The following is a 25715-nucleotide window of genomic DNA, read 5'->3' as shown; positions in this document are numbered from 1 at the left end:
TCAAACGCTCAGCCAATCATAATACAACATTCTCCAGCATTTCAGCCCATGTACTGCCCCCCTCACTCAGTCCACTTACCATATATACTCTAATAAACGCACTTACCATATTTACAGTAATATATATACAGGGACATCACAGCCTTCTGTTGTAAAAGGGTATGTCTGGATTCAAGCCCTATGTATGTTTACATTTGTGTAGTTTCTTACAGTTGCTGTGCTACGAAACCCAAGATATATTGAAATACAGGAATGCAGATTTTTAATATCATTGAATGTTGTCTTGGCCCTGACATTCTTGATATTGTGTTTTCAGCCAATATTTTTGAAGTCTTGATGCAGAATCTTCTGAAGTGTGCCTCTGCTTTCCTGCTGAGAACAGTTGGAGGAGACTCTTTATCATATACTTAACTGTTTATATTAATGTTGACTTTTGCATCATCTTCTCATCTTCTAGCTAAGAAGTCAAGAGAAAAATAAGACAGTCCCATTGGAAGGCGACACACAAGCCTACCAGATAAATGATGAATACTACTTGCAAGAAGATCAGCATACTAAAGGCTGTTTATTACTTTAATGAAATTTCATCCTAAACAGAGTGAAACTGCACTCAAGATTCTATGACAAATTGTTCTGTGAAAGAAACTTGTGCTAGTTCCATTCAAAACCTAGTGAACGGTCTGAAGGTACATGGCACTAAAGCCAAGTAAGTTTAGCTCTATCAGCTCCCTGGAGGGGAGATTACTTGAGAACTATTTGTAAGCTGCTTGAAACTCCTCAGAGAGCAGAGTACAGTAGGGCCCCGCTTGTCAGTGCCCTGCTTTTTGGCTTTCTGCTAATACTGCAGCGCCAGCGGGGCAATCAGCTGTAGAGCGGGGAGCTTCAGCTGGAGCGCGTGAGCTGCCCGCGCGATTGTGCTACAGCTGACAGGGATCAGCTGGAGCGCGTGAGCTCTCCGTGCTCCAGCTGATCACAGTCAACTGGAGTGTGGCAGCTCCCTGCACTCCAGCTGATAGTGCGCTCCAGCTGTAGCACGGGGAGCTGTCACACTACAGCTGATCCCTGTCTGCTGGAGCGTGGGGAGCTTGCGCGTTGCAGCTGATCCCTGTCTGCTGGAGCGTGGTGGCTGGAGCTGCCCGCACTACAGCTGATCGCGTGGGGAGTTTCGTGCTACAGCTGATTAGGGCCCCACTTTCTGGCGGTTTTTGCTTTTTGGTGGAGGCCTGGAACGGAACCTGCCATATGAATTCTAGGTAGATACATAAAGGATTGCACTGTAAATCAATTTTTAAAAATCCTTATTTTTTCCTTAATTTAAAAAAAAGACACTGTAGTGGTTATGCATTAAGCTACTTTAACAGTGCAAGCCTATGCATTTTTACTCAGAAGTAAATACCACTGAGTTCAATGTATACTCTCAGGTGAGTGTGTATAGGATTGGAGCCTAAAGCAGAGGCATTTATTAATAAATGCTGCTTCAGTAAAATAGAAAATGTGCTGATTTGTCATGTTTGCTCATTTTACTCTTGGGATTTTATATAGCTTACCAAAAAGACCCCTTCCCTTTTCTAACATAGATACTTAAATATACTAGCTGCAAATGTTTCACAGTTGATGCCAAAGTTGAAGAAAATGTCATGTTTCAAGAAACTTATAACTAGATTCATGAATTATACAGCCATGAGAGTGGCTGTATACTACAGCCAGCATGGATTTTTCACATTCTGCAATGTTAAATTGAAAATACCCCCATGCCATTCTGATGCTTCCCATAAGCTCATTTCAAAACAAAACCCTACAAAACGTATAGTCCTGAACTCAGAAACTCTTGCTTAACAACCCTCTAAATGTTCATGGCGATACACAAAACAGTCAGAGAGAATAGAGAGTTCAAAGTCTAAAAAGAGAGGGGAAAAACCCAGAGCCCTTTTGGACTTTTTTCTCTGAGTTCTCATAATCTGTTGAAACTCATTAAAAATTAGCTATGTTCACAGAGTACCTGTAATACTAATACTGACCTTGCCCCATACTCTCACCTTCATCTTCAGCAGTTCAAAAGTTTAAAAAATGCCTGGCTGAGTTTTAATTAACTTAAGAAATTTTGGTTGGCACCCTATAATAACGTGGGGCATGCTCAGTAAGAACCAACTGCCAGTGTTCTAAAAGCCAGACTCACAGCTGCTTGGCTTGCCTAATCGGGGGCACACCCACACCAGACTTTGATTTCACTTGAGACAGTCATGGCTTCCCTCAGAGAATCCTGGGAAGTGTAGTTTGTGAAGGGTGCTGAGAGGAGATTCCTATTCCACTGACAGAACTCCAGTGGCCAGACTGGTTTAACAGTCAGCCACTCTGATTGAAGGTCTGTGAGGGGAACAGGGTGTCTCCTAGCAACTCTCAGCACCCTTCACTAACTACACTTCCCAGGATTCTTTGAGAGAAGCCATGACTCTCCAAAGTGAACTAAAGTAAAGGCCTGATGTGGATGTGACCAGGAACAGCTTTAGTTTAAATTTGGGTGGGAGGCTACATGTGCCTGCTGTAGAATAAAAAGGTGGGGGGAAATGCTGAAAAGCAATGATATTGTTCACAATGTTTTTCTTTTGGAAAGGAAAGGGGCTTCCCTTCTGCCCATTGCCCAACCACCCAATCTCCTCCCTTCACCCTCACCCTCTCCTCCCTGCCCCCCCGGTCAGTGTTGGACTATGACTTGGGAGACCAGGGTTCGAATCCCCACACAGCCATGAAGCTGACTGGGTGACCTTGGGCCAGTCACTTCCTCTCAGCCTCAGAGGAAGGCAATGGTAAAACCACCTCTGAATACCATTTACCATGAAAACCCTATTCATAAGGTCAACATAAGTTGGGATCGACTTGAAGGCAGTCCATTTCCATTTTCAAACATGATTGCACAGAAATAAATCCTATTGAATTCAAAAAGTATGCAAATGATCAAACCCACCCTCCCTTCTCCTCCCTCCTATCCCCTCCCTCCCCATCCCCTTCCAATTCCCTCCTTCCCCCTCCCCCCTTCTCTTCCCCATGGTCAGTTTTACCTATCAAGCATGATTGCACGGAAGTAAATACCATTGAACTCTATAAGCATGCAAATGATCAAACCTGCCGTCCCTTCCCCCTTCCTTTGCCCCCCTCCAGTACGCTTCTTCCCCTTCCCCCTCCTCCTCCTCCCCCATGGTCAGTTTTACTTATCCTAAGCATGATGATTGCATGGGAGTAAATAGCACTGAATTCAATAAACATGCAAATGATCAAACCTGTCCTTCTCCTCCCCTCCCCCTCCTGCCTGCTCCCATCCCAGTCCTCCCCTCTGCCTTTCCTCCCCTCCCTCCCTCCTCCTCCTCCTCTTCCTCCTCCCCTCCCTCCCTCCTCCTCCTCCTCCTCTTCCTCCTCCCCTCCCCATCCCCTGTGGTCATTTTCACCTATCCTAAGTATGATTGCAGGGGAGTAAATCCCGTTGAACTCAATAAGCATGCAAATGATCAATCATTCTCAGCAAATTTTGGACAGGATCCCATTTCTTACCTCCCGGATTAAATGCAGGGAAATTCACTAATAGGCAAAAAACCTTGCAGTTTAAGAACATACCTATAGCCCACAGATATTTCTATCAAACTTTTAAAAGCAGGGAAATTGGTCAGCTATAGTGAATGCACCAGGGGAACAGGAGACCTGACCTCCTCTCGGAGATATTGTACTGCCCTACAAATTGGTCAAAATGCAAACACCATTTGGGTTGGTCTTTCACAGTCCAATCCACTTCCTGTGTAGCTTGCAAGAATTTGGTAACATATGCCTCTGAGCAAGGTTTTTTACCTATTAGTGAATTAGATTCAAGAAACAAGACAAACGTCTGTGCCTAACGTGTCTTTTCTTCATTCTGTGCTTAAGAAATTCTTACGTTGCTGCTACTAATTTATAAATATCACATGTGCATTTTGGTGTCTAATGCAATCAATCCTTGCTGCTTGTCTCCAGAATCATATCCTTTATCAGAGTGGATAAAATGAGTGATTTTAAAAATTGGATTTTTATTTAAATTTGATTTTTTTTAAAAAAATGAATAAAATAGTAAATTTCTGTCTCATTCAATTTACAAACATGCAAAACCTACACTTACAGTCTCATAACAATGAATGAATGGCTCTATCACACTCGCACAGAGTTACCTACCTATCAAACATGGGCATTCATTTTAGTTTTTTATTTCATAAAAATGGCTCTGCCCAGCCTAACTACAAACTCTTGCTTCTTGGAAGTGCTGCACTTTGCTTCTGTTTCTCTGACTAAAGAGAAAGTCAAGGCACAGGGTGGATGGGAATGAGATTGTGTTCTGAGTTTATGAGATGGTGGTGCTGAACCATACAAGGCAAAGGAAAAAGAACAGAGACAATATAGAAAAGGACAGGTGAAGGCAGAGTAGAAAGAAACAGTTCAGAGAACTGGAAAGAAAAAAAGAAGACATTATAGTACAGACACAGCTTCCAGTTCCTGTATTCTCTCAGACTTTTACCACAGAAGAACTGTCATGGCTTTCGGGTGAAACAAAGACCCTATCTGGACCATCGTAAAATACTGTATTGAGTTGTAAATTAACATGTTAATCAGATTTGATCCATTGTTTAAGAAATAAGTGAAGAAATGTAAATGACAAACTTGATTTAAATCAAGGGTTTCTCTTGGTGATTTAAATCATGTTTTCAATCAGTGATTTTAATTGCCTTGATTGAAATTAATCCACCCTGTCTTTTATTGCTGCTTTTCTTAACTAGAAGCTCCTTTATATAGTCTAGTTCATGAGCTTATATGGTGGAGCTATTACAGTGTTAATGGAGGGCAGCAGTGTCCAGATCTGAAGGACGGTAGTTAATTATAGAGACATGGTGTACAACAGTGCCTTTATATTTTTTTCTTCTCTACTGCAAATTGCAAGCACTTTTTGCTGATACTCAGAAAGTAAACATGTTTCATCTTTTGTTTGGAAATCTTGTAAGATTTTGGACTTTGATGGCAAAGTATAAAGTAATTTCTAGATAGGGCTGGAGGACATTCCTGGGTTGGGATGACTCCTCCCACTGGCCATGACAGGCAGGATCCCTAGACTTCTTGGTCTTCTCTCCAAGGGGAGGAGTTGTCCCCTTCTCCAGACCGGCCCTGCCTGCGAAGGTTGGGTCTCTTCTTCTATCTGTTCAGTTTCCTTTTTTCTGTTTCTTAGCAGTTTTTGGTTCTATCACTCTTTTTACAGCTCTCCTCTTCTTACTTTGTTAACATTTTCTATCTTGTCTCTTGCCCTTCCCGTTTGTCTCTTCTCTTCCCCTTTCACTTCGTAGGTCTGGGGTTTGGGAGTTTCTTTCGAGCATGGCTGAGCTTCTTGGCGTCCTGCTTGGAGTTTTGGGCACAAGCGGAGCGCAGCTGGCTGCAGTGCCTCAGCAACAGCGGCAGCCACTTGGACGGGAGCCTGTCTCCTTGGTCCGTGGAGCTGCATTCCTGCAATGCCCGTACCTAGCGGGATTGCGGCTTCAGCCCCCCCTTCCCGGGAAGGAGTGCGGTGTATAATCTGGGGGTATATTGCTTCAACTTTGGAGAGCACAAGACAGCAGGGGGTTGAGCAGCGCCTGCTATGGTGGCTTGCCATAGCAGCAGTCTTTCCCACGCTCTTCTGCTAAGCGCAGGACAGCCAAGGATGCCATTTTATGGCTTCACCTGCCTCTTCCTCATTTTCCCGCCAAGACTTCTGTCACATGGGAGAGATGATGGACTCCAGGGAGCTGCAGGAACAAGGCTGAATGAGTGCTCAGCCTGTGCTCTCTCCATCCCCAAGCGGGGGCAGTGGGTGTGGTGGTAAACGTTTTGGATGAAGGTATAGAAGTTTCCCCCCATTCTCAGTTCCCCAAGTTCATGTCTTGGGTTAAGGCATTTATTGCCTCTGAAATCAGTGGTTCCATCCACCATGCCCTTAAATGTAAGCAGGGCAGACACTCGAGTAGGCGCTCCCACAAAGGGAAGCATAGGCGCAGATCTGCCTCCAGCAAGTCTAGCAGGGAGGACAGATATGGCAGTTTGCCATCGTGCCACAGCTATTCCAGTTCCTCTTCCTTTTCTAATCCAGTCACCAGCCACGGTGGCATGTGGGGGGGCATACTCCCTTCATCTGCCACAGCATGCAGCAGGGGGGCTAAGGCAGCCCACATAGGGGACAAGGTTATTCCTGCATGCAGTCAACTGGGGGCGCTCATCCACTCAGACCCATGCATGTCCTGCACCCTTGACGGCTCAGGAGCAGCAGGTGCAAGGACAGTCGCCCAAGTGGGTCACTGGCCAACAGGGGGCATTATGTGACTCCTGTGACCCACCTGAACGGGACAGGGAAGAGGGGGAGTAGTCAGGAGAGGACCTAGAGGTGACTCAGGTGCAACCTAGGCCCTTCGCGCCAGAGGTTTTTCAACCCTTCCTGCCAGAGGTTTTTCAACCCTTCCTCTTGAAGGCACGCAGAGTGCTGCAGTTGCCAGAGACAGGGGGGAAACGAAGCACCCACCTAGTTGGCTTCGGTAGGAGCTAAAAAGGCCTTTCCTTCGACTGATGTGAAGCTGGTTACTGTTCCTTTTCGTCAGGCGTTTGATGATGTGTGGGATGCAGAATGGTCATCACCATGCAAATCAAAGCTGACTGCTAAGTGAGCAAAGAAGCATTACGTCTTTGCTGAAAGGATCATGGCATGGTTGCTTTTCCCCAAAGTGGACCTGCCTGTTGCTGTCCTCACCTACTTGGCGGTGATCCTGGCTGAAGGGGAGGGGGGGCCTAAGGACCAATGCGATAAGCAGGTTGAAGGGGCTCTTTGCAAGAGTTTTGAGGTAGATGCTGTGGGCTTCAGAGCTGTGGCCACTTCTTTTTTCCAGGGTAGTATTCATGTGGGCAGAAGGGATGGGCGCAAGGGACGTTGTCCCAAAATTCATGAAGGATGATTTAAAGAAAATGGCATATCCCTCAGCTCTGTTGGCTGTTGTATCCATGGATGCTTTACAATTTGTGGCATGGTCCATGGCGGCATTTACCATGGCATGTCACAATATTTGGCTCAGGCAATGGGCAGTGGATGCAGGGTTACAGACTCACCTCTCTACCCTCCCCTTTTCAGGTTCTAAGTTATTTGGTGAATCTCTGGAGGCTCACCTGGTAGAGACTAGAGACAAGAAGAAAGCGCTCCCTATGGCTAAAAAAGATGAATGGAAGAACAGACAGAACCAGTTTTTTCATTCCTCAAGACAGCCCTCCAGAGTTAGAAGCCCGTCTTCTAGTAGGTTCGCTGGGCAGACAAGACAGAGATGGTGGGCGCGTCTCCTCAACAAAATCAGGAGGCATGTCTTTCTCTTCATGGAGACCCCAGAAGGGCACCCAAAAGGGTCCCTCCTCTTTACTGGCTGTCTCCAGAGGTCTCTTGCGGGGTGGAGCAAGGCTGCTGGAGTTCGCCCTCCGGTGGAGAAATATCACTTTGGACAAGCGAGTGCTGGAGTTTGTTCATGTTCCACACGATTGGTTCCTGCCCACCCCAAGGTCTCAAAAACTGGAGAAACACCAACGTTACCTGAAAGTCATTCAGCATTTGCCAAGCATTCAGGCAACAGAGACAGTGGTTCCCTTGGAGAGGAAATTAGGGGTCTATTCAATTTGTTTCTTAGTAGGCAAAATGAATGGCGATACAAGGGCCATCTTAGATCTAAAATGGATCAGTAGGTGGGTAGCCACAAAACATTTCAAAATGGAAACCCTTCCGTCCATAACAGCGACTCTAAGAAAGGAGGATTGATTGACCTCTGTGGACCTCTCTGAGGCATATCTGCACATTCCAGTTCTCAGGCAACACAGGTGTTTTCTCCAGTTCTCATACGACAACAGACCCAGTACCTGGCTTTGTCCTTTGGCCTCTCCTCAGCACCAAGGGTCTTCACCAAGGTTCTGGTGGCCATGGTGGCTCATCTCAGAACAATGGGGATCTGTGTACATCCCTACCTGGATGACATCCTGGTGAGAGCACCATCTATAGACTAGTCCCGTATAGACACTCATCTCACATTAGCCTGGCTCCAGGGGCTGGGTTTTGTGTTAAACTTGGGGAGGTGCATGCTGACCCCATCCCAAACGATTTCTCACTTGGGGGTGCAATTGCACATGCACCTCTTCCAAATGAGGCTTACCGAAGAAATGGTGTTAAGACTCCATCAGCTACTTCTGGAAACAGCCTCATTTCCCGAGATGGGTCTGATGACTCTAGCTTGACTCCTAGGGTCCATGGTCTCATCATGTGATGTAGTCCCATGGGCTCAATTCCACTCAAGACCATTACAACAGCTCCTCCTGCCCCACTAGGATGAAGTTCTACTCTGACACAGATGCTCGGTAATAATTTCTCCATCTGTGAGAACAGAGCTCAGGTGGTGGTCGGAGCCCCAGTGGCTGATCCAAGGTGTCAGCCTGGAAGATCTCCCATGTATAATCATGATTCAGATGTGAGTCTGTATGGATGGGGGACTCACCTGGACCACAACGTGGCACAGGTCATCTGGTCAGTGGCTGAAGTGGAGCTCAGTATAAATGTATTGGAGTTACGGACCATCAGGCTGGGGCTAAAGGCTTTTGCGTCAGAGATCAAGGGGAGGCATCTTCTCATATACACAGACAACTCGTTTGCGAAAGCGTATGTCAACAAACGAAGGGGCACTCGATCGAAGGGTCTGATGAGACCACTCCTGAAGAAACCTTCCTTGGACCCAGATAATTTGAACAACTATAGACCGGTTGTGAACATCCCATTTTTGGGCAAGGTTCTAGAGCGTGTAGTTGCCAACCAGCTCCAGGTACTCTTGGATGAAACCGATTATCTTGATCCATTTCAATCCGGTTTTAGACCCGGTTTCTGCACCGAAACAGCCTTGGTTGCCCTGTATGATGACCTATGCCGGGAGAGGGACGGGGGGAGTGTAACCCTGTTGATTCTACTTGACCTCTCAGCTGCTTTTGATACCATCGACCATGGTATCCTTCTGGAGAGACTCATGGAATTGGGAGTTGGGGGTACCGCTTGGCGGTGGCTCCGCTCCTACTTGCTGGATCGTCTCCAGAAGGTAGGGCTTGGGGAACACTACTCGATGCCCTGGACTCTCCATTGTGGAGTCCCACAGGGATCGGTCCTGTCCCCTATGTTCTTTAACATCTATATGAAGCCGCTGGGAGCGGTCATTAGGAGTTTTGGAGTGCGTTGTCATCAATATGCTGATGACACGCAACTCTATTTCTCCTTTTCATCTTCGTCAGGTGAGGCTGTTAACGTGCTGAACCGTTGCCTGGCCGCGATAATGGATTGGATGAGAGCTAACAAACTGAAGCTCAATCCTGACAAGACTGAGACGCTGTTGGTGGGCGCCTTCTCGACCCAGGTGGTGGATGTTCAACCTGTTCTGGATGGGGTTACACTCCCCCTGAAGGAACAGGTTCGTAGCTTGGGGGTCCTTTTCGATCCATTCCTGTCGCTTGAGGCTCAGGTGGCCTTGGTGGCACAGAATGCGTTCTACCATCTTCGGTTGGTAGCCCAGCTACGCCCCTATCTGGATAGTGATGACCTCGCCTCAGTCATCCATGCTCTGGTAACCTCGAGATTGGACTACTGCAATGCACTCTACGTGGGGCTGCCTTTGAAGACAATTCGGAAACTACAGCTAGTGCAAAACACAGCAGCCAGACTGCTGACGAGGACCAGACGGTCCGCACACATAACACCTGTTCTGGCGCGTTTGCACTGGCTACCTATTTGTTTCCGGGCTAGATTCAAAGTGCTAGTTTTGACTTATAAAGCATTACACGGTGCGGGACCAAAATACCTTGCAGAACGCCTCTCCCGCTATGAACCTACCCGCTCACTACGTTCAACATCTAAGGCCCTCCTCTGAGTTCTGTCCCATAGGGAAGCTCGGAGGGCCGTTACTAGATCCAGGGCCTTTTCAGTGGTGGCCCCCGAATTATGGAACAGTCTCCCTGATGAGGTGCGCCTGGCGCCTACTCTTCTATCTTTTCAGCGCCAGGTGAAAACCTTTTTATTCTCCCAGGCATTTTAATGTTTATTGTTTATTGTTAAGTTATTCTATATTAAGTTGTTAAATGCTCAATGTTGTATGTTTTTAGTGATTTTATCTGATTTTTATTTTACTGTATTGTATTTTATTCCTTGCTGTGAACCGCCCAGAGAGCCATTGGCTAAGGGCGGCATGGAAATGGAAATGGAAATGGAAATGGAAATGAATGAATGAATGAATGAATGAATGAATGAATGAATGAATGAGGTGGAGGGTCTGTTCAAATGGTCGGAGTGGCACCTTGCCTCCCTGAAGGCCAAACACCTGGCGGGCACAATTTTGTAACTGACTGGCTCAGCAGGACAGCAATCGAGGTGTAGTGGCAGCTGAATCCAACTGTTTTTCAACAGGTGGTGTATCGGTGGGGAGAACCGGTAGTGGATCTCTTCGCCAACCCTGATAATGCACGGATAGACAAGTTCTTCACACGAACACCATGTCATCAGGCTCAGGGTACAAATTCCCTCGAGACGCAATGGTCTTAGGGCCTACTATATGCTTTTCCTACATTCGGGCTTATACAATGCACAATTCAGCGGGTTTGGACATTGAGGGTGGAAATGATTCTTGTGGCCCCGTATTGGCCAAGATGTCCTTGGCTTCCAGACCTACTGAATATGTCAGTCAAGACCCCATGGCAGCTGCCAATTCAAACAGATCTTCTGATACAGGGTCCAGTCTGCTACCCTTGACTAGAGCTATTCTGGCTAACAGCTTGGAGGCTGAGCGGCTCTGGTTGAGTTACATGGGATTCAAGGGGAAAGTGTTAGACACCCTGCTGGCTTCCTGTAGGCGATCCATGAACAGGGTCTACTCATCTACATGGAAGGTTTTCTTGTCCTGCTGCTCTGTGAACATGGTTGAACCATTGTCCAGAGATGCCAAGGGCCCCTTAGGTTTCCTTCAGTCGGGTCTAGGTAAGGGACTGAGCACAGCTACCATCTGGAGATAAGTGGCAGCACTCAGTAGTATTTTATTCACCCTGGGGGGTCCACGGCTGCCGTCCAATCTTCTACTCAAGCGCTTTTTAAAGGGGGTAACGTTTGTCTCCCCACAGATGATCCACAGGTTTCCAACCTGGAACCTTAACTTGGTATTGACAGTGTTAACGGGTCCGCCATTCAAACCAATGGCTACCTGTCCCTTGAACCTGCTGACCTTCAAAACAGTTTTCCTGGTATCCATTGCTACGGCACACAGAGTTTCCGAGTTGGGGACCTTATCTTCGGACACACAACTGTGTGTGTTCCATCAGGGCAAGGTGGCCCTCCGACCAGATCCATCCTTTCTACCTAAAGCCAACTCGGTTTTCCACAGGTCTCAGAAAGTGGTTCTGCCTTCTTTTTGTCCCACTCCTTCCTGTGCTCAGGAACATAGATGGCATTCATTAGATGTGAAGAGTGCACTTCGATTCTACCTAGATTGTATATTAGAGTTTAGGAGGTCAGAGGCTCTCTTCATGTCTTTCTTTGGGAAATTGAGGGGGAGTAAGGTGACAACCTGCTCCATTTCCAGCTGGCTAAGAGCAGCTATAACACATGCATATGAGGCTTAGGGTAAGAAATCTCTGTTGGGTACCACAGCTCACTCAGTTCGGGGGGCGGCGGCCTCAGCAGCATGTAAGGGGGGTTTCCCGATCATGGATATCTGTTGGGCGGCTACCTGGGCTTCCCCACACACCTTCATCAGGCAAAATATATTCATTTTCCTCAGGGGACGCTGCATTTGGTAGGAAGGTGCTCCACAAGGTATTGCCTCGTTCGATAGAGGAATCCCACCCTGTGTACTAGTATACTGCTCTGTTATATCCCTAACCAGGAATGTCCTCCAGCCCTATCTAGCAAAAATGAAAATTTTCGTTACTGTGATTTTCTATTTGTAGATAGGGCTGGAAAACATTCCACCCACCTCTCATTCCTCTGCTACGACCTTCTGGAGCGAGGGGTTGGGGATTTAGGGCTTCTGCCAGCTCCTTACATTTTCACACATTGTTTAATAAGGGGTATCTCTATTCCTGTGTGACGTTTCTCTCCAGTCGTCTGTTTCTGTTTCTGTCTATTACTTTCTCCTAGCTATTACCTTGTACAGGCTCCCTCTCAAAGGATGTCTGCATGGTTGGCGATAGGGGGTTTGACGAGTTGTTCTGGCTCTGTCAGTTCAGTCTGGAGAAGGGGACGACTCCTCCCCCTGGAGAGGAGACCAAGAAGTCTAAAGGACCTGCCTGTTACGTCCAGTGGGAGGAGTCATCCCAACCTGGGAATGTCCTCCAGCCCTATCTACAAACAGAAATTCACAGCAAGGAAAATTTCCATTTTTGGCTAACACATGTTCTGGACTACTCCCCCTCCTGTGCTCCCAAAGGCTTTCTTTTGTCTAGGCCAGCATTTTATAACTGCTTTGTGTGCCATCCCTTATAGTGGTGTTGGCTTTTGTGAACTTATTTCATGTTAAAGTTCTCATATAGTACACTTGTAGGTCAATTTAAGGACATACATTCACATTAACTTGTGAGTAAAATCCTTTCTACATTAGTTTTTGTCATTTTTATGGTTGCTGCATTCCATAAATATAACACTGAAAATAGTTCTGCCTGCGATAGTCATGTAAAGACATAGCTTGCATTGCACTGTCACATACAGCTGTTTGCCTGAAGGAGAGCATTTTTCATCTGTTGAGAATTGCTTAAGACACACTTCCCTTGTCTCCTATAGATAAAGATTTTGGGACTTCCGGGAAGGGTGACTTCGCTTGTGCCTGCTTTTGAGACGGGCTCCCGCCTCAAAAGAAGCTTATTCAGATATAAATCAGTCAGAACATTTTTTTTTTGACTGATGAAATTTCTCCCGGGCAGGGAGAAACGTAGAGATCAACCTCAAAAGCCTGTTTTTGTTGGGAGGACTGGATTTCATTAATTTATGAGAAAAGGTCCAGCCAGCAATGCCGGACGGACTTCCGAACAAGCTCTATCTGATTAATGCGATACGTTTATCTTTTCTTCAAAGAGAAAACGGACTAACAGGCAAGCACCCTTCTTTCTATTATTTTTTTTACTTGGTTTAAATTGTTGCAGCAAAAAGAGATTTGTCAAATGAATCAGCTTCAAAGAACTTCTGGGTGAGCTATAATTCTTCTCTGTTATTCACGAAATTAACAGCTTATCTCTGTTTCTATTGCAAAAAGCTGTCCTGGAAGTGCATTCTAAAGATATAAACAGAAGAGGGATTTCTATTCCGAGGAACATTATATTGTCTGGGACTATTCTCTTTTTGGTCTATTTTATTTTGTCGAATCTGCTTCTTCACGACGCCACTAACTGTTTTGATGCTGGGAACTAAATTTGTTTTGTGTTCTTGAACATAGAGAGATAAGGCAGGCTGCTCTGTTTATACTGTGATGTCATCAAGCCTGGAATATTAACCCAATTGTTGCTGAAATAAGAAGTGGTTCTTCTTTATTTTTGTTTTGTTTTGTTTTCGTGGTTTTAAAAATGGCAATCAAGAAAGTGGCTGAGAATCTGGAAGTAATTATGTTTCAGAAAATAATGGATGAGATTGAGATAACGAAACAAACCCTGCGACAGGGCAGTAAGGAGCTGAAAATTGAACTGAGCAAAATGACGCAGGAGCTTAAAGAAATAGGGGATCCTGTGAGAGAGGAGAATGAGATCAGAGATGAGAAAAGAAAAAATAAAGGGAAGATACAAGCCCTGGAGATTGGAACAAATGTGGAATTGGAAAAAGATCTGGAGTTTATGGATATTAGAAATAAAATCTACTGTTTGGAATTTAACGTTATCTCTGAAGAAATTAATGAAGATATTAGAGATAAAGTTATCAATGGCTTGGATAATCTTCTGGACTGGAATGACGTGATGGAGCTTGATATAGAGAAAATCTATGGAATTAACTGCAGCCATGTGACAATGGAAAAACTCTCAAGAGATGAGCCAGTGCATTTTGTAAAAAAGAACACAGATATGACTTTACAACAATATTTCAGCAACTTATTCAGAATGGATGGCAAGAAAATATTTGGGATAGAGGAAATTCCCATCAGACTCTTATTATATGACTATGGCTATGACAGCAAGATTATTATGGAATACTGATAATGGAAGATTGGACACTGAAATTACTGGACTTAACAGGACTATTGAAGATGGAAGATGGAATTAATATGGATAATGGCTATTGAAATTATTGGACCTAACAGATTTTGATGAGATGGATTAATCGATATGTTTATTTGGACTATGGTTATGACAATAAGATTATTATTATTATTAACGAGATGGATTAATCGACATGTTTATTTGGAGAAAAATTGATAGATATATTTCTTAAAGAATTGAAACCTCTCTTTGACTTTTTGTGGAAAGAATAAAGTAATGTTTATGAGATTTGATGATTAATTAAGATAACTACTGGAGGAAAGTGATTTTATAATATAATTTAAGAGACAGGATTGTTATATAGTGTAGACCTACAACTGATTTGATCTGCGACAAATGGGAAGTCAACATTTTATTTTTTTGTTTAATTATTTTTGTTTTGTTTTGTTTTTTGTCTTTGAATGTTTTATGATTTTGTTTTGTATGTTTTATGAAAATTTGAATAAAAATTATTGTAAAAAAAAAAAGATAAAGATTTTGCAACAGTTTTCCTTCAGGTGTACTTTCACAAGCAATTAGTTGGTGTGTTTAAAAAGAAGAACTTGCAACCTGTAAGCTCTTCTATTTATGAGTAAGTTAGCGCATGTTAATTATACACCAGCTTTGAATATGTCTTAATCCCTCATGTGGACCTGAACTTCTGTCTTCCTATATTTTTATATGAAAAATTGACCTATCAGTTTCAAAGCACAATCCACATCACCCACTAAAGTAAAGATCTGAGGGTGAAAGCTTTATCCAGTTCATATTGCATGGCTTCCCAAAGTAACACTGGAAACTATAGTTCTTTGAGGAGTCTGTGGATCTCTAGTTTTAAGCTAGATTTTAAGATTAGTTAAAGCCACAGTTCTAAAGTCTTGGTTGATCATTGGATAAAGTCATGTGGGAAACTCAAAGGACTGCATCTATCTTGGGGGCGGGGAGGAGATTCAGTGTGAGTGAATATCGCCGCTTCCCTGCTGAGTTTGCAGTGCCCCAACCTACCAAAGAATTCAGGACAGCATGATTGAGATTGAGATGATGGTGTATGGAAAGTGTCATCTCTGTGTGCTGTCCTCTCCATGTAAATCACTCTTTTGCAGATGGGAAGAATGGCATGTGAGGAGGGTTAACCCTTCCCTTCATGCAACTTACCCATTAGTTCACATGTAAGGTAATGCCCAGTGGTGACTTCAGCCATTTCTTTGGATGCCTATGTGCCACTACATGTATCCCTTGGGGACAAAAATATTGGCCATCCCTGTTTCAAGTCCCCAATCAGCCATACAAAAAGCATAGGTATCCATTTTGGTCCTTTAGAAAATATTCAAAATCTCCAGGAATTGTCTTCAGGCTGAATTTTAAGGGGGGAAGGGGGGGGAGTTGGATATGATGTTGAAGCCAGAAAGTCCACAATTTGTAATAGTTTTAAGATGGAGTGCAGGTCTAATTGTGCAGACTTAATTAGATTAGTTTCTAATTTCAGGTAGCACCAAGGGCTGCTGGGAAAAAGAAACAATAATGGTTGATCCTCCATTAAATAAATATTTAATACACTCAGATCCGTGACCAGAACACCCAGGTCGCTTGTGAGGCAGAAAATTGAAGTAAAGAGAAACACGGCTGTCTTTTTATTTTAGTAAAGCTGGAGATTACCTAAAATTAATGCTCACTAGTGAAGTAAAATCAGCCATGAAATTCAGAGTAGGCTCAGGCAATTGCTGTGTGTCACTTGAACTTACCTCACGGGTTTGTTTTGTCTTTGGAGGATAAAATGAGATCATATTCATCTTAGCTCAGGTAATGTTTAGTGGATTCCTATACTCACCCAGCAGGAATCCATTTAATTTGCAAAGATGGCATGCCCATCTATCAAGGTAACGGGCTTTCATTATTCCTTAAACTGTGAGAAATTATCCATCTCTATTTGTTTTGAACCATTTTTTCTTTTTGAGTTAACTCCAATTAATTGACAGTGAACTTCCCTTGTCAGCCCATGAAATGTTTAAGTGCAGACTGCCTATTTGTATTTGGCAATTTAAATCTGCTTTCATTTAGTTAAATGCTATTGCTAGTGGACTATCCCCTTCCTAGATTTTTGACATGCTATGTGTTTGGGGGTGGGGCCAGAGAGCTTATAGTAAAGTGTGACTTGCCCTCAAAGGCTAGTTTACAAAGTTGTATTTATAGGATTTTCAAATGTGTATCCTTCGTATATAGTGTGTGTACTCAAAGGAGCATGTATGTGTCAGTATGTAAATAAAGGTTGTTATCAAAAGTCAAGGCAGAACATATTTTTATCCTGCCTTTCTGTTGACATAGTTTACATGAATAACAACTATCGTTTGAAGGAAGTAAATTATTATTATTATTTATTATTATTTATTTCATTTCTAGACCGCCCATAGCTAATAGCTCTCTGGGCGGTGTACAAAACGAGATTAAAATACAATATAGAATAAAATCAATAACAAAGGAACACATTAAACTAAAAACAAACATAAAGCATTAAACATTAAAATGCCTGGGAGTATAAATTAATGAACTTTATTTGTATGTTGCCTTTCCACACAAAAATGTGCACAAATTGGCTTATAAGCTAAGTAACAATAATAAATTGAATACTATATTTAAAGTGATAGCATAGTGGTTAAGGTGCTGGACTACGATCTGGGAGACCAGGGTTCGAATCCCCACACAGCCATGAAGCTCACTGGATGACCTTGGGCCAGTCACTGCCTCTCAGCCTCAGAGGGAGGCAGTGGTAAACCCCCTCTGAATACTGCTTACCATGAATACTGCTTACCATGAAAACCCTATTCGTAGGGTCGCCCATAAGTCGGGATCAACTTGAAGGCAGTCCATTTCCATATTTAAAGTAGTGTAACTTGTATTTAAAATATTAAGCAGTGGATATAGTAGGAGGGTTAAATTGTGCAAAATGTGGCCCTTTTTTAATGGGGTGGGGAGAAGACACAAATTCAATAATTGATTTCATAATTACCTTTCAACACACACTAATAACACATTCAATAAAGTATTTAAACCAAAGCAAGCTTGAAATAAAGTAATATATAATGCACATTTCAAAATGATTCCTTCTATTCAGATCATTAACTTTTTAAGATTATTATGTATATATAAAAGAATACAGATTTTATATTGAGCAACTCAACGGACATTGGTAGCAACTCTGTGTTGGGTAAAACACTTATACAACATAAGTCTGCATATTAACAGAGGACCTTGTACCATTGGAATGGAAGTTGGGTTTAATCAGTCTTCCAAAGATGGTTCAGCCTGCCACCTAGTGGAAATTTTGTTTACATTTCTGACAGGAATACCGACAATATATTTGTATTTACTAAATGAATGTTAGTAACTGTGCAACATGGGCTCTGGATCTTCAAACATGCAAAAAAAATGTGATTGAACAAACATGCTGTTTATTGCAACCTAGCAGTCCTGCCCAGAAATAAGTTCCCTGTCCAGTTTTCCACTTGAATATTTTCACTTTGGAAAACATTTAGTGGGAAGCCTCTGTGTGCATCAAGAATACCATTATGATCCTAAAACTATTTTTTTCTTTTGAAAAGGTAAAACATAAAAAGTTAGCAAGAATTAGATTATTAATGCTATAAAACAGGGATAGAGACTTCCAACTCCCATCAGCACCAGCCAATATTGTCAGTGGCAAGGGTAGATGGACGTTGAAGTTTAGCAACATTTGCAGGACCATACATTCCCACCCCTGCTAAAATTTGGTGTGAAAACCTTAGTAGTTTTTACTTCTGTTTTACTTTCTTTGCCTTTCAGAATAATAAGAGATAATGCAGCTATACTTCTTAGTATGTATGCACCATCAATATGCTGTATATGTAGAAGAGAAGGGCACAATATGCTAGTATTCTTCCCTGGGGAAAATATGCTAGAAATTACATTAAAAAGTTTTTAAAGGAAGATATACACAAAAAGGGTTCTTTCTTTCTGATAGGACCTTCATCTGCATTTAATTGAATTGATTCCAAAACGTCTTGCATTTTAAGTTTTTGTGTACATGGCCAAGTAACACAAATATAGCACTGTTGGATCCATGCTTTCTGTAGTCGCTCCCAGTAGTATATAAATGGTAATAGCTGAAGGCAACAGGTAATAGATGATAACTACACCAATGATATTGTTGCGCGCCTTCCCAATCTCTGTGCGGTGAGATTTCAGGGGTCAATGTGCTCCTCCAGGTTTGGTTTCCTATGGGAAGAAGGTCAGCGGAGACTGTGGTGTCTTTATGAAATATGGTTTGTTTATTTACACATATTGCAACCTGAGCTTAGGATGGAGGGGTTCAAGGCATCAGCAGTCCAATGTCCAGCTTTTCCATCCATCAGGAGGCATCCTAAAGCCATGGTGCAGAGGGATAGCCTCTCTGCCTGCCTCCAGCCCCAGCCATTCTCTAGTCTAGACCATTCTAAAAACACTCTAAGCACAAACTTCTGCTAGCCACCAGGAAGGGGGGGAGAAGGCTTTCCTGAAGAGTTTCAATGACAAAAGGGTCTTCCTGGCCCATTCGCCAGTTGCTGGGCAACTGATAGACCCATTATCCTACCTGACCACTCTATTAGGAGAGACTCATCTGACCAGCAGAGCAGGTTCTTCATTCCAAGGCACAGGATTCCAAATCAGAGGCTGGAAAGGGGGATCCACAGGGATCATCCATTCCAACCCCCATGCTCATAACAATATATAGTCAGAGCAGTTGCCTCCTTTTTAATGGATATGCGTATCAAAGCCCAGTGGATTTGCGCCATTTATTTCAGTACAATGCATGGTTTGGTGAGGTTTTGCCACTGCAAATTCCCATACTTGATCATTTTCCCACTGGGAATAGAATTAGACATGTATCAGCTGCTTCACCTTGTATGTCTCCAGCTGAATGGAAAAGTGCATTCCCAAATGTTCTCAGGGATATGTGCTCTGCTTCTTCCTGCAGTTTTTACCATATGCATACATAGTTAATAGCACATAGTATAGATGTACATATTGCGTTAGAGCTAGAGTGGTCTGAGTAACCTTGCACATTATATACTTATATTCATTTGAGGTATTTATAGTCTGCCTGTCATTCAAGGGTGGCATATGATAAACTAGGGGTAACCAGCATCTTGCCCTCCACATTGCAGTCTAGCAACATCTGAAGGGCACCTCATTGGCTATCCCTTCAATTGAATTTTAGGCCATGATTCCCCCCCCCCCAGTTCATAAAATACTACTTTTTCCATTACCTGTGAATGGCAGGGGGAGCTATTTCCTAATAGAAGCGCTGCTCTTAGTGCCTCTTGGAATAGCTTTTCAGGAATTCACACCTTTTTCAAAGCAACTGTTTGTGGAATAGATTGCCTAACAACAAATCGCAGGAGTTCAGATTATGCAGGAGCTTGAAAAACATTTGCACTGTTTTGATCTGTTTTCATAGGATTTTTATGCCTAGGACTGTACTCTTTTTTATTCCTGACTCTGTGCATATTTTAAACAGATATAGCACGTAGCTTACTTTTCTCTTGTCCCTCTCTGCTTAAGGACAGCCTAAACAATCTCTTTTGTGACCTTCAGCTAACAGCGGTTATTGATCTTGGCAGATTCCAAAGGCTAAAGGGTTTATTTTTTTTGGCCCCCAAAGGCTAATTGTTAAGTTACTATTAGATATTACTTACTGACTGCATTCAGATGTCACAGTAAACTATGTTTTTATGACAGGAATGACCCTAAATGAGTCTCCATGCTCCCCCTGTTCTCTCCTTCATTGCTGTGCAAGTAGTCTGAAAGCTTTTGCTTCTGATTTCAATTAACCACAAGTTAGGGTTGGTGGTTATTCTTAACAAAGCCGGCTCACAAGCTGTTGTTTGAAGTAAGTGGTTTGAAGTAAGTGGTTTTTGAAGAGCTCCTGCTGGGAGGAAGGGTGGGAAATAAATAAATAAATAAAGTAAGTTGGCTTGTCTGGGATCATTTCTATCATGATAAACCAGGGTTTATTATGATACCCAAATGCAGCCTCTGTTGCAAGCTGGAACCTTTGACAGCATAAAAATATACAGGCATACCCTGCTTTAATGTTCGCAATGGGACCGGAGAGTGTACTTTAAGTGAAAATCTACTTTAAGTGAAGCAATTGACTTCACTTGTACTGCACGCAATCACCACTAGATGGCAGCGGCGTTATGCCAATAAAATGTACATTATTGTGAAGCGTGCGAACATTCAGCGGGGTATGGGGATGTATGGAGCATGTACGAGGCAACGTTAAGTGAAGCAACATTAAGCAGGGTATGCATGTATGTTAGAAAATTCATTCAGCAGGGGAATGATGTGGTAATTGTACACAACCTCAATTATTTGTCTTGGCTCAGTAAATAGTGTTAATAGAAAACCATTTGACTTCTGATGGGCCATTGGCCTGATCCATCAGGCTGCTCTTATGTTCTTGGTTTTAGAAAATGACTTGGGCGTCTTTCCGTACAATCAAAACCTGATGCTATCAATAGGATGCTTTGCCTCCTTTTATGTGGGTTTATGTAGATATACCATTGAAAAGAGTGGTGTGTAGATCACATAAGGCTTTGTTTCTTACTATTTGCCTTAGAAACAAAATTAAATTGAAATAATGACTGGGATCTGGAGAAGTGTGGTATTGCTTTTGCTTGTGTAGGGGAATGTTTCAATCAACCTCTTTAGGTATTTATTTATTTATTTAATTAAGCTTATATACCGCCCGACTAGCAACAGCTCTCTGGGCGGTGAACATTAAAAATACAATAAAAATAACACAAAACTGTACACAAAACTGTACAGTCTAAAATCAAAATATAATAATTTAGAATTAACAGGAATTAAAATGCCTCAGAGAAGAGAAAGGTTTTAACCTGGCGCCGAAAAGATGATAGTGTCGGCGCCAGGCGCACCTCCTCGGGGAGACCATTCCATAGTTCGGGGGCCACTACTGAGAAGGCCCTAGATCTTGTCACCACTCTCCGGGCTTCCCTATGAGTCGGAACCCGGAGGAGGGCCTTCGTAGTAGATCGTAGTGTACGGGCCGGTTCATATCGGGAGAGGCGTTCCGACAGATATCGTGGTCCCGCGCCGTATAAGGCTTTATAGGTAAGTACCAACACTTTGAATCTGGCCCGGAAGCATATTGGAAGCCAGTGCAAACGGGCTAGCACAGGTGTTATATGCTCAGACCGCTTAGTTCTTGTTAGCAGTCTGGCCGCCGCATTTTGCACTAGCTGTAGCTTCCGAATCGTCTTCAAAGGTAGCCCTACGTAAAGCGCATTGCAGTAGTCCAGACGCGAGGTTACCATAGCATGTACCACTGATGAGAGGTCCTCCTTACTCAGATAGGGACGTAGCTGGGCTACCAACCGAAGTTGGTAGAACGCATTCCGGGCCACCGAGGCTACATGAGCCTCAAGTGTGAGGGAAGAGTCTAAGATGACTCCCAGACTACGCACCTGTTCCTTTAGGGGGAGTGTAACCCCATCCAGGACAGGGTATATATCCACCATCTGATCAGAGAAACCATCCACCAACAGCATCTCAGTCTTGTCAGGATTGAGTCTCAGTTTGTTAGTTCTCATCCAGTCCATTGTCGCAGCCAGGCAACGGTTCAGCACGTCGACTGCCTCATCTGAAGAAGATGTAAAGGAGAAGTAGAGCTGCGTGTCATCAGCATACTGATGACAACGCACTCCAAAACTCCTGATGACCGCCCCCAGCGGCTTCATATAAATGTTAAAAAGCATGGGAGACAGAACCGAACCCTGCGGGACCCCACATTGGAGAACCCACGGTGTCGAGCAATGTTCCCCAAGCACTATCTTCTGGAGACGACCCGTTAAGTAGGAGCGGAACCACTGCCAAGCAGTGCCTCCAACTCCCAATTCCGCAAGCCTCTCCAGAAGGATACCATGGTCGATGGTATCAAAAGCCGCTGAGAGGTCAAGGAGAATCAACAGAGTTACACTCCCTCTGTCTCTCTCCCGACATAGGTCATCAAACAGGGCGACCAAGGCAGTCTCAGTGCCAAAACCAGGCCTGAACCCCGATTGAAATGGATCTAGATAATCGGTTTCATCCAATAGCGCCTGGAGCTGGTCAGCAACCACATGTTCCAGGATCTTGCCCAGGTAGTGGCTCCTGATTAACATCCCCTGCCACCTGTAAGCCCTTCCAGAATTTGCAGCTCTTTTGTACAGTACTGTATGAGATGTGTGTAGAGTGATTGTTGCCAGATAACAAAATTGGCCACTACAGTGGCCTGCACAGACTTCTTTTGACCCAGTACTTTGCTATGAAAAGAAGTGAATCTGTTATATTGCTGGAAGTCTAGCAATTGCGTAAGTTTATTTACAGTATTTTTCCTTTAACATTTCAGGTTAGTGGAAATTTAAAGGAAGCAGATTTATTACTTGTATGATTGCAGTCTATTAGTGTTACTTTCAAAGTATTTTTATTCATGGTGTTTGCAGCTCTGCCTAGTATTTATACTACCTAGTTACTCTATGTCCTAGTGAGACTTTGACAGTGTTCTATGGCTTTACCACATGGTACTTTGATATCCTACTCTAAATTAAATTGGAGCTCAATTTTCCAAAGTGTATTAATATTCACAACTCTGAGTAATGCAATTTCCATTTTAGACAATGCCTATGCTTAATTTTATATCTATTTTTGTGGGTACATGCAATATTTACAGTGTATGCCAGTACTGCAGTAATAGTCCAGTGGCTAGTCCAAATTGTTAAAGTGGTTTTTGTTATGTGCCTGCAAGTCAATTACGACTTATGGCAGCCCTATGAAGCAGCGACCTCCAGTAGCATCTGTCATGAACCACCCTGTTCAGATCTTAAAGTGGTTGAGTCTTATTTTTGTAAGAAATGCTGAGAACAACAATTAAGGGCTTCTCCTAACATACGTTTCTGATCTGTAAACAGAATAATGCCTTGATAATTATTCTTACAATTATCCAGTCAGTCAGTATTTTATCAGAACAGCATTACGCAACGAAGACAGGAGCTTAAAGGATGTTAGGAAGTTTAGAAAAGAAGGCTTTGAGGCATTCATTGCTGGCCATAGGAGGTGAAAAAGTGAAAACTGATGGCATAAAAAGTTATGTTGAGCTGATGATACTATTTCAGATAATTATTCCTAATCAAGCATGTTGTTCAAATCAGTTCCACATTTTGTTATGATCACTTGGTTTGCTCTTTAGTCATAGGTTTTAAAATTCTACAAAGCACACTGGAGTTTATCTGATTTATTTCTATTATTGTCAGTAATAGATGCAGCCTCATAAGTTCAAGAATTCCAAACAGTATGTTATTTTGCCAATATATGGGAAAACACTTCAAGTTATGTTAATTCTGATTTACTTAAAGACAAACTATTTTACTGAAGTAGTCTACTTTTAATATAATGGATTTTCCCTTTTAACTTAATTCCATTTTATTTAATATAGGCATTGATCTATACTATAATGGGTTCTTGGAATTTCTGTGGTTGTGTGTGTGAATATGTGTTTTTCAGCCATAATTCATAGTAATGTTCTAGCTTGTGAGGTATTTTTTAAATTTTATGATAGGATATGGGTGGAGGAAGGGGATATATAGGCAATTAAATAATCTGCTTAGAAATCTTCTTGATATGACTTGTAAATTATGCCCAATTTAAGTTCTGTTTACGGGAGAAAAATTTCTTCAGGAAAATCCGTCTTGTGAAAGTGAGCAATTTTTCCACAGTTTCACTATAGATCTGTTCGGTTGTAGAGCAATTGTTTTGTTTTCATCTCTTGCTATGTACAACAATAGCACTCATATGTTAGAAGGCTGTGTGTGTGTGTGTGTGTGTGTATATATATATATATATATATATATATATAATATTGCTCCCTTACCTATACTTTAATAGTTAATATTTCATGTGACCAGCACTGATCTTAAAATGTTAATGATTGTTTTCATTATTTGTAGGATCTGGAGATAGTGTATTCTTATTTACATGGAATGGAAGCTTTGTCAAATTTGAGAGAACACCAGCTCCGGTAAGTTGTTTAGTGGTAATGCTTCATCATGTTTTTAAGGTCTTAACAATTTTAACATAAGGTGTTGCTTTATCTAGATTCTGTATTGGTATATTTCCTTCCATGAAAAATGAAATGGACTGCCTTCAAGTCTATTCCGACTTATGGGCGACCCTGTGAATAGGGTTTTCATGATAAGCGGTATTCAGAGGGGGTTTAATCATCGCCTCCCTCTGAGGCTGAGAGGCAGTGACTGGCCCAAGGTCACCCAGTGAGCTTCATGGCTGTGTGGGGATTTGAACCCTGGTCTCCCAGGTCATAGTCTAACACCTTAACCACTGCACCTTCCATACTGGTGGAAAATTGCACAAACCTAAGATACGGAATATATAAAGGCAGTGCCACATCACTTGTCTCATGAGCAGCTACTGTGAACCCAGTTGGGCTCTTGTATTGATGCCCTTCCATATAGCTGCTGCTAATTAGCCTGTTTGCAGAGTCACAAAAAGTGATGACCATGACGTTTATTTAGGTGCCTTCTAAGAATGCTATTTCATAAAGAAAACATTTAATTTTGAGAGAGAGAATGTGTGAACATGTTTGCTTCAAATTGTTCACAGTGTTGTATCATGGAATTCATAGACAACTGCAATTTGCTAATTACTGTTCTGAAATATCAAGCATGGCTTCAGAAACACTTGGCCCCAGACACTTTCTGTAAGAAAGTTAGGCAAAAATCAGGAATCCATAGCCAGATGGAAGCTGGTGTTGATTCCTTCATTCTTCATCACAGGTCTTTTCATTTGTAAATACACAGTCACAGTCTTACATTTAATTGGAATAAATGTATCATGAGAATTCAGCTGTTCTGAAATGAATTTTTTAATGAATGTAGTTTGCCTGAAATTAGGTTATAGGTAAAGTGTTTCAAGTTATCAATTAAACCATTTTGTAGAGAATGGAGCTGGTGGGAATAGAAACTGTTAAGCACTTCTAGAAGCCTTTACATTTAATTCACGTTCAGATAAATACATGTAAACATCTCAAATGTCAACTTTAAGGAACAGACACATTTTACCACTGTTATTTAAAAAAGGTATTTCATCATTACAATAATGAGTAATGAGTCAATGTGTTTTCCATCTCTGTCTCGGTACACCTTGCTATTACATACAGCTTGAAAACTAGACTGAAAAGATGCATTCTCTGCCCTCTCTTCCTATTTTTTATTTTCATTTCCTCTTGTATTGCTGTACTTCCAAACATATGTTTCAACAACATAATATTATTTCATATTACAGGCATGAGTTGAAATGCTGTTGCTGTCTACTGATGGCATTCTACGGAGTGGCAC

General features: G+C 42.6%; 1 protein-coding gene across 6 annotated transcripts in view; it reads left to right on the top strand.

Moving 5' to 3' along the window:
• Positions 1-25715, top strand: part of RAPGEF2 (Rap guanine nucleotide exchange factor 2) — a 301620-nt gene that overhangs the window by 65276 nt on the left and 210629 nt on the right. For all 6 annotated transcript variants that reach the window (XM_061584376.1, XM_061584372.1, XM_061584373.1 and 3 more), the window contains exon 2: positions 24312-24382. In XM_061584376.1, the coding sequence (XP_061440360.1) occupies positions 24312-24382 (71 nt within the window). The remainder of the gene's footprint in view (positions 1-24311; positions 24383-25715) is intronic.

The sequence above is a fragment of the Rhineura floridana genome, chromosome 9 (assembly GCF_030035675.1).
Source record: "Rhineura floridana isolate rRhiFlo1 chromosome 9, rRhiFlo1.hap2, whole genome shotgun sequence".
Taxonomy (NCBI): domain Eukaryota; kingdom Metazoa; phylum Chordata; class Lepidosauria; order Squamata; family Rhineuridae; genus Rhineura; species Rhineura floridana.
This window is presented reverse-complemented; position numbering and strand designations above follow the sequence as displayed.